This window comes from Heptranchias perlo, chromosome 1, assembly GCF_035084215.1.
Source record: "Heptranchias perlo isolate sHepPer1 chromosome 1, sHepPer1.hap1, whole genome shotgun sequence".
Lineage (NCBI taxonomy): Eukaryota > Metazoa > Chordata > Chondrichthyes > Hexanchiformes > Hexanchidae > Heptranchias > Heptranchias perlo.
The window spans coordinates 76,832,417-76,850,975 of NC_090325.1; the positions used below are offsets into that span (position 1 = coordinate 76,832,417).

Below are 18,559 nucleotides of genomic sequence, written 5' to 3' on the forward strand. Positions count from 1 at the left end.
AGATTGTTTGCAACCTTACCATCCTATTTGAGCCTGAGCTGACCTTCCGAGCCCATATCCCTCCCTAAACCTGTCCACCACTCTCCTCCTTTAAGATATTCCTTAAAACCTACCTCTTTGACCAAGCTTTTGGTCACCCATCCTAATGTTTCCTATATTGCAACAGTCACGGCACTTCAAAAGTACTCTTTGTCTGTAAGGTGCTTTGGGACAGACACCCTGAGATTGCGAAAGGTGCTATATAAATTCCTAATCTGTGAAATCCTTTGAATTACAATCTCACAATTGAGGAGTCAATCTGCGTGACAAAGACATTTTACCGGAACAATAGACACCTAACTCCCTAACATATATGGAAAAGCATGTTAATAGCCATTTGTAGTATTGGTCAAGTACTGTCTGCATTATTGCTATCCTGCTTACATTATGTTGTCAATTGATGGTCCACTGATGCATGTTAAATTGTTTCTAACAACTTGTTTTTAAATAGTACCTTTAATATAAAAACCACGAAGCTTCACAAAGAGATAAGTAAAGAAAACAGACGCTGAGCCCGCAAGGATGAGATTAGCAGTGGTGACCAAAAAGTTGGTTGAAAAAATAGGTTTTGATGAGGTTTTTAAGCAGTGGAGAGAGAAGTGGAGAGGTTTGGAGAGAAAACTCCAGAGATAAGTGCTAAGTTGTTGTTGTTGATCTTAGGTTTTGTTACACTTACACTATAGGGCCAATTTTTTTATATGGAGTTACCGTAGCTACTTAAACCATATAAAATAAATAAATATCTATTTTTTCTCAGTAATCATTCTAATTCGCTGAACTAAAGATTAAGAAAGGTTCCACACAGTAGCAACTACTTCAAACACTGTAATTTGCATCAAATCATATTGCACAATTTATTTTTCAGCATGGTTCCAACCTCCATCTTGAATTTCTAACCCAGCTGAAATGTAGCCATATAAATAACATTTATAACATAAGAAACATAAATAGGTAGTGCTAAAATCATTACACTTACCCACAAAATTAATGTCAGAACTCCCTGGAATAAGTTTCCCCTTCAGAGGTCTGCCTGTCACTATGCAGCCTGGGGTTTGAGTTCTGCTTCAGTCCTGGGAATGTAAATTTTACCAGCACTTCTGAGTGCTGAGAATTTCCAGCTCTTTGGACAAATTCTGTACATTTGTGAGAAAGAGGTGAATCATGGGTATTATTACTTTCAACCTGTTCCAAGGGAACCATGATACCTAGAATGCAGCATGACAACTAATGCCATGTGACAATCTCATAGGAAAGGATCCTTCCACATAGCTCCTAATGACAAATTATATCTGTGAGGGGTGCATCATGAGAGTTAACATTTTCACCCTGATCCTGTGGAACCAAAATACCTATAGTGCATTTTTTTGTTTTCTTTCCAGTGTCAGATCACTTTATTCAGTTCTGACTCAGTAGACAAGGTGGGTAGCAGTTGCTGTGAAGGATGATTTGTTAAATATCAGCATAGCAGAGCACCTGGAACCGTTTTCAGTCTTTCGAAGTCAAAATACAACTTTGAAATCCCAAAAAAACACAATTGTTCTCAATAACTTTATTAATGTGATTAAAATAACATATGATGCATTCTGCAAATAATTCAAAACCCACAACAGAGCTATTTGTTTTTTGGAAAGAAAGGAGTATTGCTTAATTGTAACAGATGTAATTGTAGCTATAAAAGGCTACTTTACAGACAATACTCTTCACATTAACAAGTACTTTGTTGAGCTGCTTTTGAATCATTGACGTAACCACTGCAATAATTCTAACTGTGATAACTGTAGCAACCCATTCTGAATTTGGATAATATATTTGATGCTATTTGATTATACAGTACTACAAATGCATTGAAAGTATACTTATTATAGATTTCACACACACAAATGCTATGCACAAAAAACCCTATCCCAATGCAATAGGTGAAAAACAAATGGAATGTAGATTATTTTGGAGAAAAAAGTAGAGAAGTTTGCTTAGTTTAGGTGACAATACAATCATTTTAGAACTAATCTAGCAAATTAATATACATTGACAGCTTTTGCTCAGATATAAAAGAGCACCAGTGACTTGTCAATGTTCTCTTTTAAATTAATTTCAATACTTGTGTTCTTGCCTGATTTGAATTTACATAAATAAATAGTAACTAATTTATGTTTATATTGAAATACATAAAAATAGTACAGTTCAGAAAATAATAATTGGTTTTTAAAAAAGTCTGTAGGTCTAGGTTTCTCATCAACACTAACCAAATGCATCTTAAGAGTAATGTTCAACAGCACATTTTGTCTTTGCATTTTTAATGACTTATTATGCTAGCTGCAAATATTAACATCTTTAGTGATATATGGATATGGTGCTCATGTCCATATGAAATTTTGTACCAAATTATTATCCTTGACTACTATTTCCATATTCAATACTGGAAAATTTGCAACAGTGAAGTACCAGCATAATATATAACAAAGGCTTGTGATCACACATGCTTGTCATTTCGACTCTTAATTTATGGAAACATTCACATCAAAATTCACAATGGAACTATTTGAGCAATGTATTGAATATTTAGCCACAATGTAGTAAAGAGCTCCTAACAATTATACAGTTCAAATAAGGTTAGTTGTGTTTTTTGCATAAATCTACCCTAGCAGGAAACATTCAACCTCAAGTAGAGGGTTTTATGGTATGTTTTAGACCATCAAAAGAAACATTGCCTTCAAAGTCGTTTCAAATAATTGTTCATTTCCTTTACGCACATTTGTAGTAACCTTTGCTATCATGCCACTTGAACACCTGTGTTGGAAAGATGAGAAAAATAAATAAGGTTAAATAAGGTTTGTAAAGATATATTTCAATCAGTCATTTTTTTTGTTTGAGCAATTTAAACTACATAAATACATAGAAAATAGGAGCAACAGTAGGCCATTCGGCCCTTCGGGCCTGCTCCGCCATTCAAAATGATCATGGCTGGTAGTCGAACTCAGTACCCTGTTCCCGCTTTTTCCCCATATCCCTTGATCCCTTTAGCATTAAGAAATATATCTATCTCCTTCTTGAATATATTTAATGACTTGGCCTCCACTGCCTTCTGTGGTAGAGAATTCCACAGGTTCCCCACCCTGAGTGAAGAAATTTCTCCTTATCTCGGTTCTAAATGGCATACCCCATATCCTGAGACTGTGATCCCTGGTTCGGGACTCCCCAGCCATCGGGAACATCCTTCCTGCATCTAGTCTGTCTAGTCCTGTTAGAATTTTATATGTTTCGATAAGATCATCTCTCATTCTTCTAAACTCCAGTGAATATAGGCCTAGTCGACCCAATCTCTCCTCATACGTCAGTCTTGCCATCCCAGGAATCAGTCTGGTAAACCTTCGTTGCACTCCCTCCATGGCAAGGACATCCTTCCTCAGATAAGGAGACCAAAACTGCACACAATACTCCAGATGATGTCTCACCAAGGCCCTGTAAAACAGCAGTAAGACATCCCTGTTCCTGCACTCAAATCCTTTTGCAATGAACGCCAACATACCATTCACCTTCCTAACTGCTTGCTGCACCTGAATGCTCGCTTTCAGCGACTGATGTACAAGGACACCCAGGTCTTGTTACACCTCCCCTTTTCCCAATCTATCACCATTCAGATAATAATCTGTCTTTCTGTTTTTACAACCAAAGTGGATAACCTCACATTTATCCACGTTATACTGCATCTGCCATGTTCTTGCCCACTCACCCAACTTGTCTAAATCACATTGGAGCCTCTTTGCATCCTCCTCACAGCTCACATTCCACCCCAGATTTGTGTCATCTATAAACTTGGAAATGTTACATTTAGTTCCCTCATCCAAATCATTGATATATATTGTGAATAGCTGGGGCCCAAGCACTGATCCCTGCGGTACCCCACTTGTCACTGCCTGCCACCCGGAAAAAGACCTGTTTATTCCTACTCTCTGTTTCCTGTCTGTCAACCAATTCTCAATCCATGCCAGTATATTCCCCCCAATTCCATGTGCTTTAATTTTGCACACCAACCTCTTGTGTGGGACCTTATCAAAAGCCTTCTGAAACTCCAAGTACACCACATCCACTGGTTCTCCCCTATCTATTCTACTAGTTACCTCCTCAAAAAACTCCAGTAAATTTGGTAAGCATGATTTCCCTTTCATAAACCCATGCTGACTTTGTCCAATCCCGTTAATGCCTTCCAAGTATTCTGTTATCACATCCTTTATAATAGACACTAGCATTTTCCCCACTACTGATGTTAGGCTAACTGGTCTGTAATTCCCTGTTTTTTCTCTCCCTCCTTTTTTAAATAGTGGGGTTACATTTGCCACCCTCCAATCTGTAGGAACTGTTCCAGAGTCTATAGAATTTTGGAAGATGACCACCAATGCATCCACTATTTCCAGGGCCACTTCCTTTAGTAGTCTGGGATGTAGATTATCAGCCCCATTAATTTCCTTAGCACTATTTTTTTTTACTAATACTGATTTCCTTCAGTTCCTCCCTCTCACTAGAGCCTTGGTTCCCTAACATTTCCGGGAGGTTATTTATGTCATCCTTTGTGAAGACAGAACCAAAGTATGTGTTTAATTGTTCTGCCATTTCTTTGGTCCCCATTATAATTTCCCCCATTTCTGACTGTGAGGGACCTACATTTATCTTCACTAATCTTTTTCTCTTGACATATTTATAAAGGCTTTTACAGTCTGTTTTTATGTTCCCTGCTAGTTTACTCTCATACTCTGATTAAGAGGGGAAAAATAATCTCTTTGTCCTCCTTTGCTGAATTCTAAACTGCTCCCAATCCTCAGGCTTGCAGCTTTTTCTGGCAATTTTATATGTCTCCTCTTTGGATCTAATACTATCCCTAATTTCTTTTGTAAGCCACGGTTGAGCCACCTTTCCTGTTTTTTATTTGCGCCAGACAGGAATGAATAATTGTTGTAATTCCTGCACACGTTCTTTAAATATTAGCCATTGCCTATCCACAGTCATCCCTTTCAGTAAAGTTCCCCAATCTATCATAGCCAACTGACACCTCATACTTTCATAATTTCCTTTATTTTGATTCAGGACCCTAGTTTCAGATTTAACTTCTTCACTCTCCATCTTAATGAGGAATTCCATCGTGTTATGGTCGCTCTTCCCTAAGGGACCCTGCACAACAAGATTGTTAATTAATCCTTTCTCATTGCACAATACCCAGTCTAGGATTGCCTGTTCTCGAGTTGGTTCCTCAACATATTGATCTGGAAATCCATCACGTACACACTCCAGGAATTCCTCCCCCACACTATTTTTGCTAATTTGGTTTGACCAATCTATATGTAAATTAAAGTTGCCCATGATTATAGTTGTACCCTTCTTGCATGTGTCTCTAATTTCCTGTTTAATGCCCTCCCCTACATCTCCACCACTGTTTGGGAGCCTGTGGAGAACCCCCACCAAAGTTTTCTGCCCCTTGTTGTTTCTTAGCTCCACCCATACAGATTCCACATAGTGATTTTCCGAGCCAATATCCTTCCTCACTATTGCATTGATTTCCTCCTTTGCTAGCAACGCTATCCCACCTCCGTTCCCTTTTTGCCTGTCCTTCCTAAATATTGAATACCCCCGGATGTTCAGTTCCCATCCTTGGTCACCCTGCAGCCATGTCTCCGTAATCGCAACTATATCATACCCGTTAATATCTATCTGCGCTGTTAATTCATCTACCTTATTGCGAATGCTCCACGCATTAAGACACAATGCTTTTAGACTTGTCTTTTTAAGATTGCCAGTCATCTTAGTATTATTTTGCACTATGGCCCTTTTGTTTTTCACCCTCGTTTTCTCTGCCTTCCACGATTGCTTCTTCCCTTTCTGTCTTTTGTTTCTATCCTTGTTTCCCCCTCCTCTGTCTCCCTGCTCAGGTTCCCATCCCCCTGCCATTCTAGTTTAAACCTTCCCCAACAGCACTAGCAAACGCCCCCGCGAGGACAATGGTCCCGGTCCTGCACAATTAAAGCAAAAAATATGCATTGGGGTCCTCCAATTTGCTAAGGGATAGGAGGCAGAGAGCAATGGTGAACAGGTGTTTTTCTGACTGGAGAGAAGTATGCAGTGGGGTCCCCCAGGGGTCGGTATTAGGACTGTTGCTTTTGCTATATATAAATGACCTAGACTTGGGTTATAGGCAGTACAATTTCGAAGTTCGCAGATGATACAAAACTTGGCAACATAGTAAATAATAAGCAGGATAGTAGCAGACTTCAGGTGGACATAGACAGTCTGGTGAAATGGGCAGACACATGGCAGGTGTAATTTAATGCAGATAAATGTGAAGTGGTGCACTTTGGGAGGAATAACATGGAGAGGTGGTATAATCTAAATGCTACTATTTTGAGGGGGGTGCAAGAGCAGAAGGAGCTGGGGGAGCATATTCACAAATCTTTGAAGGTGGCAGGGCAAGTTGATAAGGCAGTTAAGAAAGTGTATGTATTACTTGGCTTTGTAAATAGGGGAACTGCATACAAAAACAAGGAAGTAATCCTAACTTTTACAAATCCTGGTTAAGCCTCAACTGGAATATTGTGTACAAATCTGGGCACCACACTTTAGGAAGGATGTCAAGGCCTTGGAGAGGGTACAGAGGTTGACCAGGATGATACCTGTTATGTGGAGAGATTGGAAAAGGATTGTTCTCCCTACAGCAGAGAAGGTTAAGGGGAGACCTAATAGAGGTATTCAAAATTATGAGCGGTTTTCATAGAGCAAGTAGGGAGTAACTGTTTCCTCTGGCAAGTGAGTCAGTAACCAGAGGTCATAGATTTAAAATAATTGGCAAAAAACCTGGAAGGAAAATGAGGAGAAATTTTTCACGCAGAGGTTTATTAAGATCTGGAACGCACTACTTGAAAGAGTGGTGGAAGCAGGTTCCATAGGAACTTTAATAAAGGCAATTGGACATGTACTTGAAGAGGACTAATATGCTGGGTTATGGGGAAAAAGCTGGGACTAAATTGGACAGCTCTTTCAAAGAGCTGAAACAGGCACGACGGATCGTGCCTCCTTCTGTGCTGTAAGATTCTGTGATTCTAAGAACAATGAGCAGTAAAATTAATTTACCATCAATGAAATGTAACCAAATGTATAAGCTTGGTAGGGAAAACACTACATCAGTTGTTCGTATTTTGAAACCAGAACTGTAAGCTATTTCACATAAAGGCATTGGAGGCAAAATAGTATGAAATGGATTAAATTGCTAGATAAAAATCTAGTCCAAATATTTGGGAAGATAGTCTGCTCTATGAAAAGTTCCTCTATCCTTTCTGACCCACAAAAGTTGGGAGGGAGCAGCATTTTATCCTAAACAAATGTAGGGTGGAGTGCAGTTGCTTCCTCACCATCCCCCAGATGTCCATATCTTCAGTTCTGTACTTCAAGGGCCTCGCTCATCCCTTGCTTATCATTTAAAAAAAAATTTGTTCATGGGATGTGGGCGTCGCTGGCGAGGCCAGCATTTATTGCCCATCCCTAATTGCCCTAGAGGAGGTGGTGGTGAGCCGCCTTCTTGAACCACTGCAGTCCGTGTGGTGAAGGTTCTCCCACTGTGCTGTTAGGAAGGGAGTTCCAGGATTTTGACCCAGCGACGATGAAGGAACGGCGATATATTTCCAAGTCGGGATGGTGTGTGACTTGGAGGGGAACGTGTAGGTTGTGTTGTTCCCATGTACCTGCTGCCCTTGTCCTTCTAGGTGGTAGAGGTCGCGGTTTGGGAGGTGCTGTCGAAGAAGCCTTGGCGAGTTGCTGCAGTGCATCCTGTGGATGGTACACACTGCAGCCACTGTGCACCGGTGGTGAAGGGAGTGAATGTTTAGGGTGGTGGATGGGGTGCCAATCAAGCGGGCTGCTTTGTCCTGGATGGTGTCGAGCTTCTTGAATATTGTTGGAGCTGCACTCATCCAGGCAAGTGGAGAGTATTCCATCACACTCCTGACTTGTACCTTGTAGATGGTGGAAAGGCTTTGGGGAGTTAGGAGGTGAGTCACTTGCCGCAGAATACCCAGCCTCTGACCTGCTCTTGTAGCCACAGTATTTATATGGCTGGTCCAGTTAAGTTTCTGGTCAATGGTGACCCCCAGGATGTTGATGGTGGGGGATTCGGCGATGGTAATGCCATTGAATGTCAAGGGGAGGTGGTTAGAATCTCTCTTGTTGGAGATGGTAATTGCCTGGCACTTGTCTGGCACGAATGTTACTTGCCACTTATCAGCCCAAGCCTGGATGTCGTCTAGGTCTTGCTGCATGCGGGCTCGGACTGCTTCATTATTTGAGGGGTTGCGAATGGAACTGAATACTGTGCAATCATCAGCAAACATCCCTATTAATGTATTCATATGCACTTCAGATATTACAGTTGTTTTTTGTTCCATAGATTAGTCAGGTACACTAAAAATTCACCAACGGTACTCAATGTGGTGTTTGAATGGTAAACATGCTTTGGACAGTAAAGGTATCATATGGAAATGCCTACATATCCGATGCTTCTAACCAGAGCCCTACAAATGGCATCTTATAAGTCGCAAGGATAATGAAGAGAAATGTACAGTCTTAATATTAAGCTAAATATATATAAAAGCATGTTAAAAAAGGACATTGCAATATGTGAGTTGGCATTAGCTCATATTTGCACAACATTATAGAATAGTAAATAAATAAACTTCACAGCGCCAGCATCACATCAAAGCATTGAGGCTCCTTTATTGTTCTTGGGAGTAATAGCTTGGTTTCTTCTTTCCAGCATAACCAATAAGATAGCTAACATTAATTACTCAAAACACCCTCCATGCAGATAAACAGGTTACATGAAAAAAAAATTACAAGAAATGCTATATAAATGAATTGCTACATGTAAAATTTACCACATAAAGAATTATAAAGAATGTACAGCACAGAAACAGGCCATTCGACCCAATAGGTCCGTGCCGGTGTTTATGCTCCACATGAGCCTCCTCCCACCCTCCTTCATCTAACCCTATTAAAATATCCTTCTAATCCCTTCTTCTTCTTCATGTGTTTAGCTAGCTTCCCCTTAAATGTATCTATGCTAGTGACCTCAACTACTCCTTGTGATAACGAGTTCCACATTCTTACCACTCGCTGAGTGAAGAAGTTTCTCCTGAATTCCCTATTGGATTTATTAGTGACTATCTTATATTTATGGCCCCTAGTTGTGGTCTCCCCCGCAAGTGGAAACATTTTCTCTATGTCTATCATATCAAACCCTTTCATAACCTTAAAGACCCCTATCAGGTCACCCCTCAGTCTCCCCTTTTCTGGAGAAAAGAGCCCCAGCCTATTCAATCTCTCCTGATAGGTATAACCTCTCATTTCTGGTATCATCCTAGTAAATCTTTTTTGCACCTTCTCCAATGCCTCTATATCCTTTTCATAGTGTGGAGACCAGAACTGTTCGCAGTACTCCAAGTGTGTCTAACCACGGTTCTGTACAAGTTTAGCATATCTTTTCTGCTTTTCAATTCTATCCCTCTAGAAATGAACCCCAGTGCTTGGTTTGTTTTTGTTATGGTCTTATTATCCTGCTTCACTACTTTTAGTGATTTGTGTATCTGTACCCCTAAATCTCCCTGCTCCTCCACCCCATTTAGACTCTTATTTTCTAAGGAGTATGTGGCCTCATTATTATTCCTACCAAAATGTACCATCTCACCCTTATCTACATTGAAATTCATTTGTCTTTATACGCCCATTCTGCAAGTTTATTAATGTCTTCCTGTATTTTGTCGCAGTCCTCCTCAGTATTATCCATACCCCCCAATTTGGTGTCATCTGCAAATTTTGAAATTGTACTTCCAACTCCCGAGTCCAAATTGTTTATGTATATAGTGAAAAACAGTGGTCCCAGCACCGATCCTTGCGGAACACCACTTCCCATTTTTTGCTAGTTTGAGTAACTACCCTTAACCCCTACTCTCTGTTTTCTGTTTTGTAGCCTGCTTGCTATCCATTCTGCTACTTGCATCCTGACTCCAAATGCTCTAACCTTAGTCATGAGTCTACTATGCGGTTATTGAAGGCCTTTTGAAAATCCAAATATATTACATCTACTGCATTGCCCTTGTCTACTCTTTCTGTTACTTCATCAAAGAATTCAATAAGGTTGGTCAAGCGTGACTTTCCCTTCTGAAATCCGTGCTGACTATTCTTTATTATATCTTCGATTTCTAGATGTTTCTCTATTCCATCTTTGAGTAAAGATTCCATTATCTTTCCTACCAATGACGTTAAGCTAATTGGTCTATAGTTCCCTGGACTTGTTCTATCTCCCTTTTTAAATGTAGGAATCACATTAGTTGTCCGCCAGTCCTCTGGCACTATTCCCTTTTCTAATGAATTTTTATATATATGTAATAGTGCTTCTGCTACCTTTTCCCTAACTTCTTCTAGTATGCACAGAAGCAATCCATCCGAACCTGGGGTTTTAACCTCTCTAAATCAAAAGCAAAATACTGCAGATGCTGGAAATCTGAACTAAAAACAGAAAATGCTGGAAATGCTCAGCAAGTCAGGCAGCATCTGTGGAGAAAGAAACAGAGTTAACGTTTCAGGTCGATGACCCTTCGTCAGAACTGGAAGAAGTTGAAGATTAAACAGTTTTTAAGTAAGTACAGAACCAGGGAAAATGGGGGGCCGGGGGGTAGAAAAGAACCAAATACAAGAAGGGAAACAGAAAGCAATGAAGGTGAACAAGGTAAAAGAGACAAACGGAAATCCCGTCGGAAAGAAAAGCAGAACTTCTTCAAGGTGGGCACTCCTGGAAGAATGTGGCCGTGAATTAAACACTAAATCAAAAGCAAAATACTGCGGGTGCTGGAAATCTGAAATAAAAACAGAAAATGATGGCACTTTTCTTCCACAGCCACTTCTCTTCCAGGAATGCCCACCTTGAAGGAGTTCTGCTCTTCTCTCCGACGGGATTTCCATTTGTCTCTTTTACCTTGGTCACCTTCATTGCTTTCTGTTTCCCTTCTTGTGTTTGGTTCTTTCCTCCCCTCCTCTTCCTCCCCCTTTCCTTGGCCCTGTTTTTATTTTGTCCTCTCTAAGTTTGATTAGTTTATCAAATATCTCCCTCCTTTCTATCTTAAATGTCTTTACATCTTTTTTGATCTCTTCTTCTAACGTCAGGCCCACCATATTAGTCATAGAATCATAGAAAGGTTACAGCGTGGATGGAGGCCATTCGGCCTAACAAGTCTGTGCTGGGTCTATGCAAGAGCAATCCAGCTAGTCCCTCTCCCCCACCCTATTCCCGTAGCCCTGCAAATTTTTTCCTTTCAAGTACTTACCCAATTTCCTTTTGAAAACCACGATTGAATCTGCCTCCACCACCCCCTCTGGTAGTGCATTCCAGATCCTAACCACTCGCTGTTTTATCAAGTTTTTCCTCATGTCACCTTTGGTTCTTTTGCCAATCACCTTAAATCTATGTCCTCTGGTTCTTGACCCTTCCGCCAATGGGAACAGTTTCACTATCTACTCTGTCTAGACCCTTCAAGATTTTGAATACCTCAAACAAATCTCCTCTCAACATTCTCTGTTCCAAAGAGAACCCCAGCTTCTCCAGTCTATCCAACTAAAGTCCTTCATCCCTGGAATCATTCTAGTAAATCTCTTCTGCATCCTCTCTAAAGCCATCACATCTTTCCTAAAGTGCGGTGCCCAGAACTGGACACAATACTCCAGTTGTGGCTGAACCAGTGTTTTGTAAAGGTTCATCATGACTTCCTTGTTTTTGTACTTTATGCCTCTATTTATAAAGCCGAGGATCCCGTATGCTTTTTTAACCGCTTTCTCAACCTGCCCTGCCATCTTCAATGATTTATGTACATATACCCCCAGATCTCTCTGTTCCTGTACCTTTTAGAATTGTGCCCTCGAGTTTATATTGCCTCTCCTCATTCTTCCTACTGAAATGTATCACTTCGCATTTTTCTGCATTAAATTTCATCTGTCACTTGTCCGCTTATGCTACCAGCCTGTTCATATCCTCTTGAAGTCTATCACTATCCTCCTCACTGTTCGCTACACTTCCAAGTTTTGTGTCATCTGCAAATTTTGAAATTGTGCCCTGTACACCCAAGTCCAAGTCATTAATATATATCAAGAAAAGCAGTGGTGCTAGTACCGACCCCTGGGGAACAGCACTGTACACCTCCCTCCAGTCCAAAAAACAACCGTTCACCACTACTCTCTGCTTCCTGTTACTTAGCCAATTCTGTATCCATGCTGCTACTGCCCCTTTTATTCCATGGGCTTCAATCTTGATGACAAGCCTATTATGTTGCACTTTATCAAACACCTTTTGAAAGTCCATATACACATCAACTGCATTGCCCTTATCAACCCTCTTTGTTACCTCATCAAAAAACTCTACCAAGTCAGTTAAACACGATTTGCCTTTAACAAATCCGTGCTGGCTTTTCCTAATCAATCCATACTTGTCCAAGTAACTGCTAATTCTGCCCCGGATTATCGTTTCTAAAAGTGTAGAGCAGCGGAAAGAAAGTGTACTTTAGGCACGACAGATAAAATAAAAACTAGAAGGCGTAAGGCGATTAACCCAGCATCAAAGCTGTGGCAGGGGGTTGGGAACCTGAGCAGGGAGACAGAGGAAAGTGTGTCAGGAAGGGACAGAAGGTATGGAGTAAAAGGTAAAGTGTTAAAAAAGGAAAAAGCAGGAACTAAGTGTCACAAAACATATTTGAAAGTTCTTTATCTGAATGCACGTAGCATTCGTAACAAAATGGACGAGTTAATGGCACAAATAACTACGTATGGGTATGATCTTGTGACCATTACAGAAACATGGCTGCAGGGTGACAACGACTGGGAATTAAATATGCCAGGGTATTTAACAATCAGGAAGGACAGGCAGGAAGGAAGGGGAGGTGGGGTGGCTATGTTAATAAAGGAAGGAATCACTAATACAGAGGAAAGATATTGGGACAAAGGATCAGGATAATGAAACAGTTTGGGTAGAGATAAGGAATAATAAGGGGAAAAAAACACTAGTGGGCCGTAGTATATAGGCCTCCTAATAGTTGCAACTCTGCTGGAAGAAGTATTAATCAGGAAATAGTCGGGGCATGTAATAAGGGAACAGCTATAATTATGGGGGATTTTAACTATCATATTAACTGGACAAATCAAATTGGGCAGGGCAGCCTTGAGGAAGAGTTTCTTGAGTGTATTAGGGATGGATTTCTTGAGCAGTATGTAACTGATCCTACAAGGGGGCAAGCAACCTTGGACCTGGTCCTGTGTAATGAGCCAGGATTAATTAATAATGTCCTAGTTAAGGATCCCCTTGGAATGGTTACATTCCATATCCAATTAGAGGGTGAGAAGGTTGGTTCTCAAGCAAGCGTACTGAGCTTGAATAAAGGAGACTATGATGGTATGAGAGCGGAATTGATTAAAGTGGACTGGAAAATAGATTAAAGGGTAAGACGGTACATGAGCAGTGGTGTTCATTTAAGGAGTTATTTTACAACTTTCAAAAAATATATATTCCACTGAGGAAAAAAGGGTGTAAAAGAAATGACAGCCATCCGTGGATAAGTAAAGAAATTAAGGATAGTATCCGACTAAAAACAAGGACATATAAGGTAGCCAAACTTAGTGGGAGGATGGAAGATTGGGAAGTCTTCAAAAGACAGCAAAAAGTAACTAAAGGATTGATTAAGAAAGGGAAGATAGATTATGAAAATAAATTAGCAAAAAATATAAAAACAGATAGCAAGAGTTTCTATAGTTATATAAAAAGAAAAGGGGTGGCTAAGGCAAACGTAGGTCCCTTAGAGGATGAGACCGGGAAATTAATGGTGGGAAACATGGAGATGGCAAAAATGCTGAACAAATATTTTGTTTCAGTTTTTACGGTAGAGGACACTAAGAATATCCCAACACTGGACAAACAGGGGGCTCTGGGGGGGGGGGGGCGGGGGGAGGAGCTAAATACGATTAAAATCACTAAGGAATTGGTACTCAGTAAATTAATGGGACTCAAGGTGGATAAATCCCCTGGACCTGATGGCTTACATCCTAGGGTCTTGAGGGAAGTGGCAGTAGGGATTGTGGATGCTTTGGTAATAATTTTCCAAAATTCTCTGGACTCGGCAAAGGTCCCGGCAGATTGGAAAACTGCTAATGTAACACCCTTATTTAAAAAGGGTAGTAGGCAGAAGGCTGGAAATTATAGACCAGTTAGCCTAACATCTGTGGTGGGTAAAATTTTGGAGTCTATTATTAAGGAGACAGTAGCGGAACATTTGGATAAACATAATTTAATAGGACAAAGTCAGCATGGCTTTATGAAGGGGAAGTCATGTCTGACAAATTTGCTTGAGTGCTTTGAGGACATAACGTACAGGGTGGATAAAGGGGAACCAGTGGACGTAGTGTATTTAGACTTCCAGAAGGCATTCGACAAGGTGCCACATAAAAGATTATTGCTCAAGATAAAGAATCACTGGATTGGGGGTAATATTCTGTCATGGGTGAAGGATTGGTTATCTAACAGGAAGCAGAGAGTTGGGATAAATGGTACATTCTCGGACTGGCAACCAGTAGCCAGTGGTGTTCCGCAGGGGTCGGTGCTGGGTCCCCAACTCTTTACAATCTATATTAACGATTTGGAGGAGGGGACCGAGTGTAACATATCAAAGTTTGCAGATGATACAAAGATGGGAGGGAAAGTAGAGAGTGAGGAGGACATAAAAAACCTACAAGGGGATATAGACAGGCTGGGTGAGTGGGCGGAGATTTGGCAGATGCAATACAATATTGGAAAATGTGAGGTTATGCACTTTGGCAGGAAAAATCGGAGAGCAAGTTATTATCTCAATGGCGAGAAACTGGAAAGTACTGCAGTACAAAGGGATCTGGGGGTCCTAGTGTAAGAAAATCAAAAAGTTAGTATGCAGGCGCAGCAGGTAATCAAGAAGGCCAATGGAATGTTGGCTTTTATTGCTAGGGGGATAGAATATAAAAACAGGGAGGTATTGCTGCAGTTATATAAGGTATTGGTGAGACCGCACCTGGAATACTGCATACAGTTTTGGTGTCCATACTTAAGAAAAGACATACTTGCTCTCGAGGCAGTACAAAGAAGGTTCACTCGGCTAATCCCTGGGATGAGGGGGTGGACATATGAGGAGAGGTTGAGTAGATTGGGACTCTACTCATTGGAGTTCAGAAGAATGAGAGGCGATCTTATTGAAACATATAAGATTGTGAAGGGGCTTGATCGGGTGGATGCGGTAAGGATGTTCCCAAGGATGGGTGAAACTAGAACTAGGGGGCATAATCTTAGAATAAGGGGCTGCTCTTTCAACACTGAGATGAGGAGAAACTTCTTCACTCAGAGGGTAGTAGGTCTGTGGAATTTGCTGCCCCAGGAAGCTGTGGAAGCTACATCATTAAATAAATTTAAAACAGAAATAGACAGTTTCCTAGAAGTAAAGGGAATTAGGGGTTACGGGGAGCGGGCAGGAAATTGGACATGAAGCTGAGTTCGGATCGGTCAAGGCCCTGTGGGTGGCGGAGCGGGCCCAGGGGCTGAGTGGCCGGGTCCTGCTCCTACTTCCTGTGTTCTTTAGATTTGAGGTTAGGATCAGATCAGCCATGATGTTATTGAATGGCAGAGCAGACTCGAGGGGCCGATTGGCCTACTCCTATTCCTAATGTTCTTATTAGGTTAAGTTATGTTAAAATGAGTTCATAGAGCAAAATTGTTTTTTTTAAAAACATAATCATCTGTTGGCCTAACAGCTAAAATTGTTGATTGCTTAATTCTAAACTGAGAGCATATCAGTTTGAGTCTCAGAGTCGTTGTCACTCCAACTCCTTTACCTCAATTTGAAGAGTCTTATCTAAGCCACCAGATGGACAATCAAATGTAGTGAGCATGTCATTTGGGGAAGAATAGGAAGCACTGTGCCTGTTTCTAGTGCTCAATGTGATTATGGTCACAAACTGTCAAAAAACCGTTAATGGAATTACAATACAACTGTCAAAGGCAAGTATTTAAATAGCCATCAGCATTTATTCTCAAAAAGCCATATAAATATCCCTTTAAAGAGAAGCGCATTATAAAATCAACATACTTATCTGCTGAAGAACTCTTTTTTCAGGCAGACTTTGAAATTGGGATATCCTTGTGTAGACTTGTAGCCCTATTGGATGCAAGATAGAAAAACAGAAGAGATAGTGGCAATAAGCAGTATATAAATTGTGGCTCTAATGAGCTGTGACTTTAAATACCTGAAAAGTTAATATACTTTATCAAAGATGATGACTTAGTAGCAAATATCAGACCAGTAAATGTCAGTGTTAGTAGAAATTACTATATTTTATTTTGATGTAATTTAGATAATCTATAGCTCACTATTGGGGCATTTAAGCCTTATAATTTGTGAAGTTCTGAATTGTTCACGTAAGATCCTTTTCACTATTTATTGCACAATGAAAACATCACGCATGAGGATGACTGCTAAAATGCCTCATTTCAAGTATCATCTATATATAAAAAAATCTTGTGTATGCTGCATGCTTACTATCCAAAAGTGTTCATTCCAGTAACACTTTTTTGGAATGATTTTCTTGACCATATCTGGGGAACTGAGTGTTCCCTGGGCACAAAGATCAATAAAAGGGGCAAAAGACCCAGATCGCAGAGGGTGCACGCCTGATGGACCCATTTAAATGAGGTGGAAGGGGGAAATGAGGTCCTGGCCTCACTTTGTGGACACTCAGAAAAGATGACGTTCTGGCCTGCAGGACCTCCAGGGACAGGCTGAAGAATTTCACGTCAGGCACCTCGTTCAGTACTAGCCCCCTTCAGAAGTTGGAATTTCAATCAGGACCTTCTGGCTGACAAGCTCGATTGGCAGCCAGAAGGTGCTGATCATCGAGGTCGGAACTCACAGCTGCACGCTTGCAGGCTACAGGTCTGAAGCTGTGCTGATTTTCTAAGCTCTAGTGCTGGCGCTAGAGCCTGCCAGCAGTAGGGTCTTGACTAAGACTGGAAATCCAGATGATCCCAGGGCTGGACAGGTGTAGTGCACTTGTGGTTTAGTGCCTGGGCAGGGAGGCCCAAGGAAAACCAGTCCTTTTATATTGATATTTATGTCAAACTTTATAATGGAAGCTGCCTAAGTGAACATTTCAACTGGGAAAACCCTATTTAATCATGTCGATATTTTTAAATAAGAAAAACAGATGTATACATAATCCCTGTAACACTTTGTTGACCTCAAAACTGAATCAATCAAAATACTTTTTGAAAAAAATTGTCTGACACTTTTTCCTGAGTAACTGAAATTTCTAATGTGCAGAATAAGTGTTTTAAACTAAATTTTAAAAAAAATCACAATGTTACATAAGTCACAATAACATAATTAAATGTCCCATTCAACCGTCCTTTGTGTCTTTCAATACTTTCCTTAAAGCTTTTACTTCAAGGCCTCAGCCTGTCTCATAAGTCTGTGCTTCGCCTGGATATTTTTACTTCATAAGTTGGACAGAGCTTCCAACCATCTATTTTTGTGAGCATTTACAGCTTGCAGAATTTCCCAGCTGCATTTGTGATCATCAGGAATCGACCTCCCATCATCCTGAGGACTTTTGAGTTTTATTTGCTTTTTCCAAAAAACTTTCAAACAAAATGGAGATTGAATTCTCAAACCTTTATTTATTAACAATTGCTGCTTTTCTGTTATGGACTGCTCACAGACAACACCTGTGATCAGCTGCTCCTGACCACGACCTAGACCAGGGCCTCCAAAGGAGCATCGGAGAATCTGAATGCCCTGTCAATGCTTCTGCCATCCATTTCTTTCTTCAAAAGTATACTTTCCTGTTTGCAGCCAGAGTACGCCTCCCTTTTAAAAGATGATGTCTGCCTTTAAGTGGCGTCAGACACACCCGATATTTGGCCCCTATAAACAGCGTGCTGTACACCTGACTCATGATAATGAGCACGCAATATGAATATTATGTGCTGCCTGGGATAACACGAACAGGCAGATGCAGTGCGCGTGTTTTGCCCCCTGCGGGCCCGTTTTTGGACGGGCCCGCAGTAGTAGTAGTAGTAGTAGGAGGCTGCTTTTTGTTGTGGCGCTTTTAATATAAAATGTAGCACCAGCCTTGGCAGCTCTGTCGCCTGTGAGTCAGAAGGTTGTGGGTTCAAGTCCCACTCCAGAGACTTGAGCATGTAATCTAGGCTGACACTTCAGTGCTTACTGAGGGAGTGCTGCACTGTTGTAAGTACCATCTTTTGGATGAGACATTACACTGAGGCTCCATCTGCCCTCTCAGATGGGCGTAAAAGATCCCATAATACTATTCGATGAAGAGCAGGGGAGTTCTACCGGTGTCCTGGCCAATATTTTTTCCTCAACCAACATCACTAAAAATAGATTACATGGTCATTAATCTCATTGCTGTCATG

General features: G+C 40.8%; 1 protein-coding gene across 3 annotated transcripts in view; it reads right to left on the reverse strand.

Moving 5' to 3' along the window:
* Positions 1 to 932: 932 nt before the first annotated feature.
* LOC137323490 (calcium uptake protein 3, mitochondrial-like) overlaps positions 933 to 18,559 on the reverse strand; it is a 208,633-nt gene continuing 191,006 nt past the window's right edge. For 2 of the 3 annotated variants that reach the window (XM_067987012.1, XM_067987002.1), the window contains 2 exons: positions 16,215 to 16,283; positions 934 to 2,826 (listed from right to left, as the gene is read on the reverse strand). In XM_067987012.1, the coding sequence (XP_067843113.1) occupies positions 16,215 to 16,283 (69 nt within the window). In that variant the 3' untranslated portion in view covers positions 934 to 2,826. Of the gene's footprint in view, positions 2,827 to 16,214; positions 16,284 to 18,559 lie in introns of all 3 variants that reach the window. The other variant, XM_067987021.1, reaches the window with a different exon arrangement.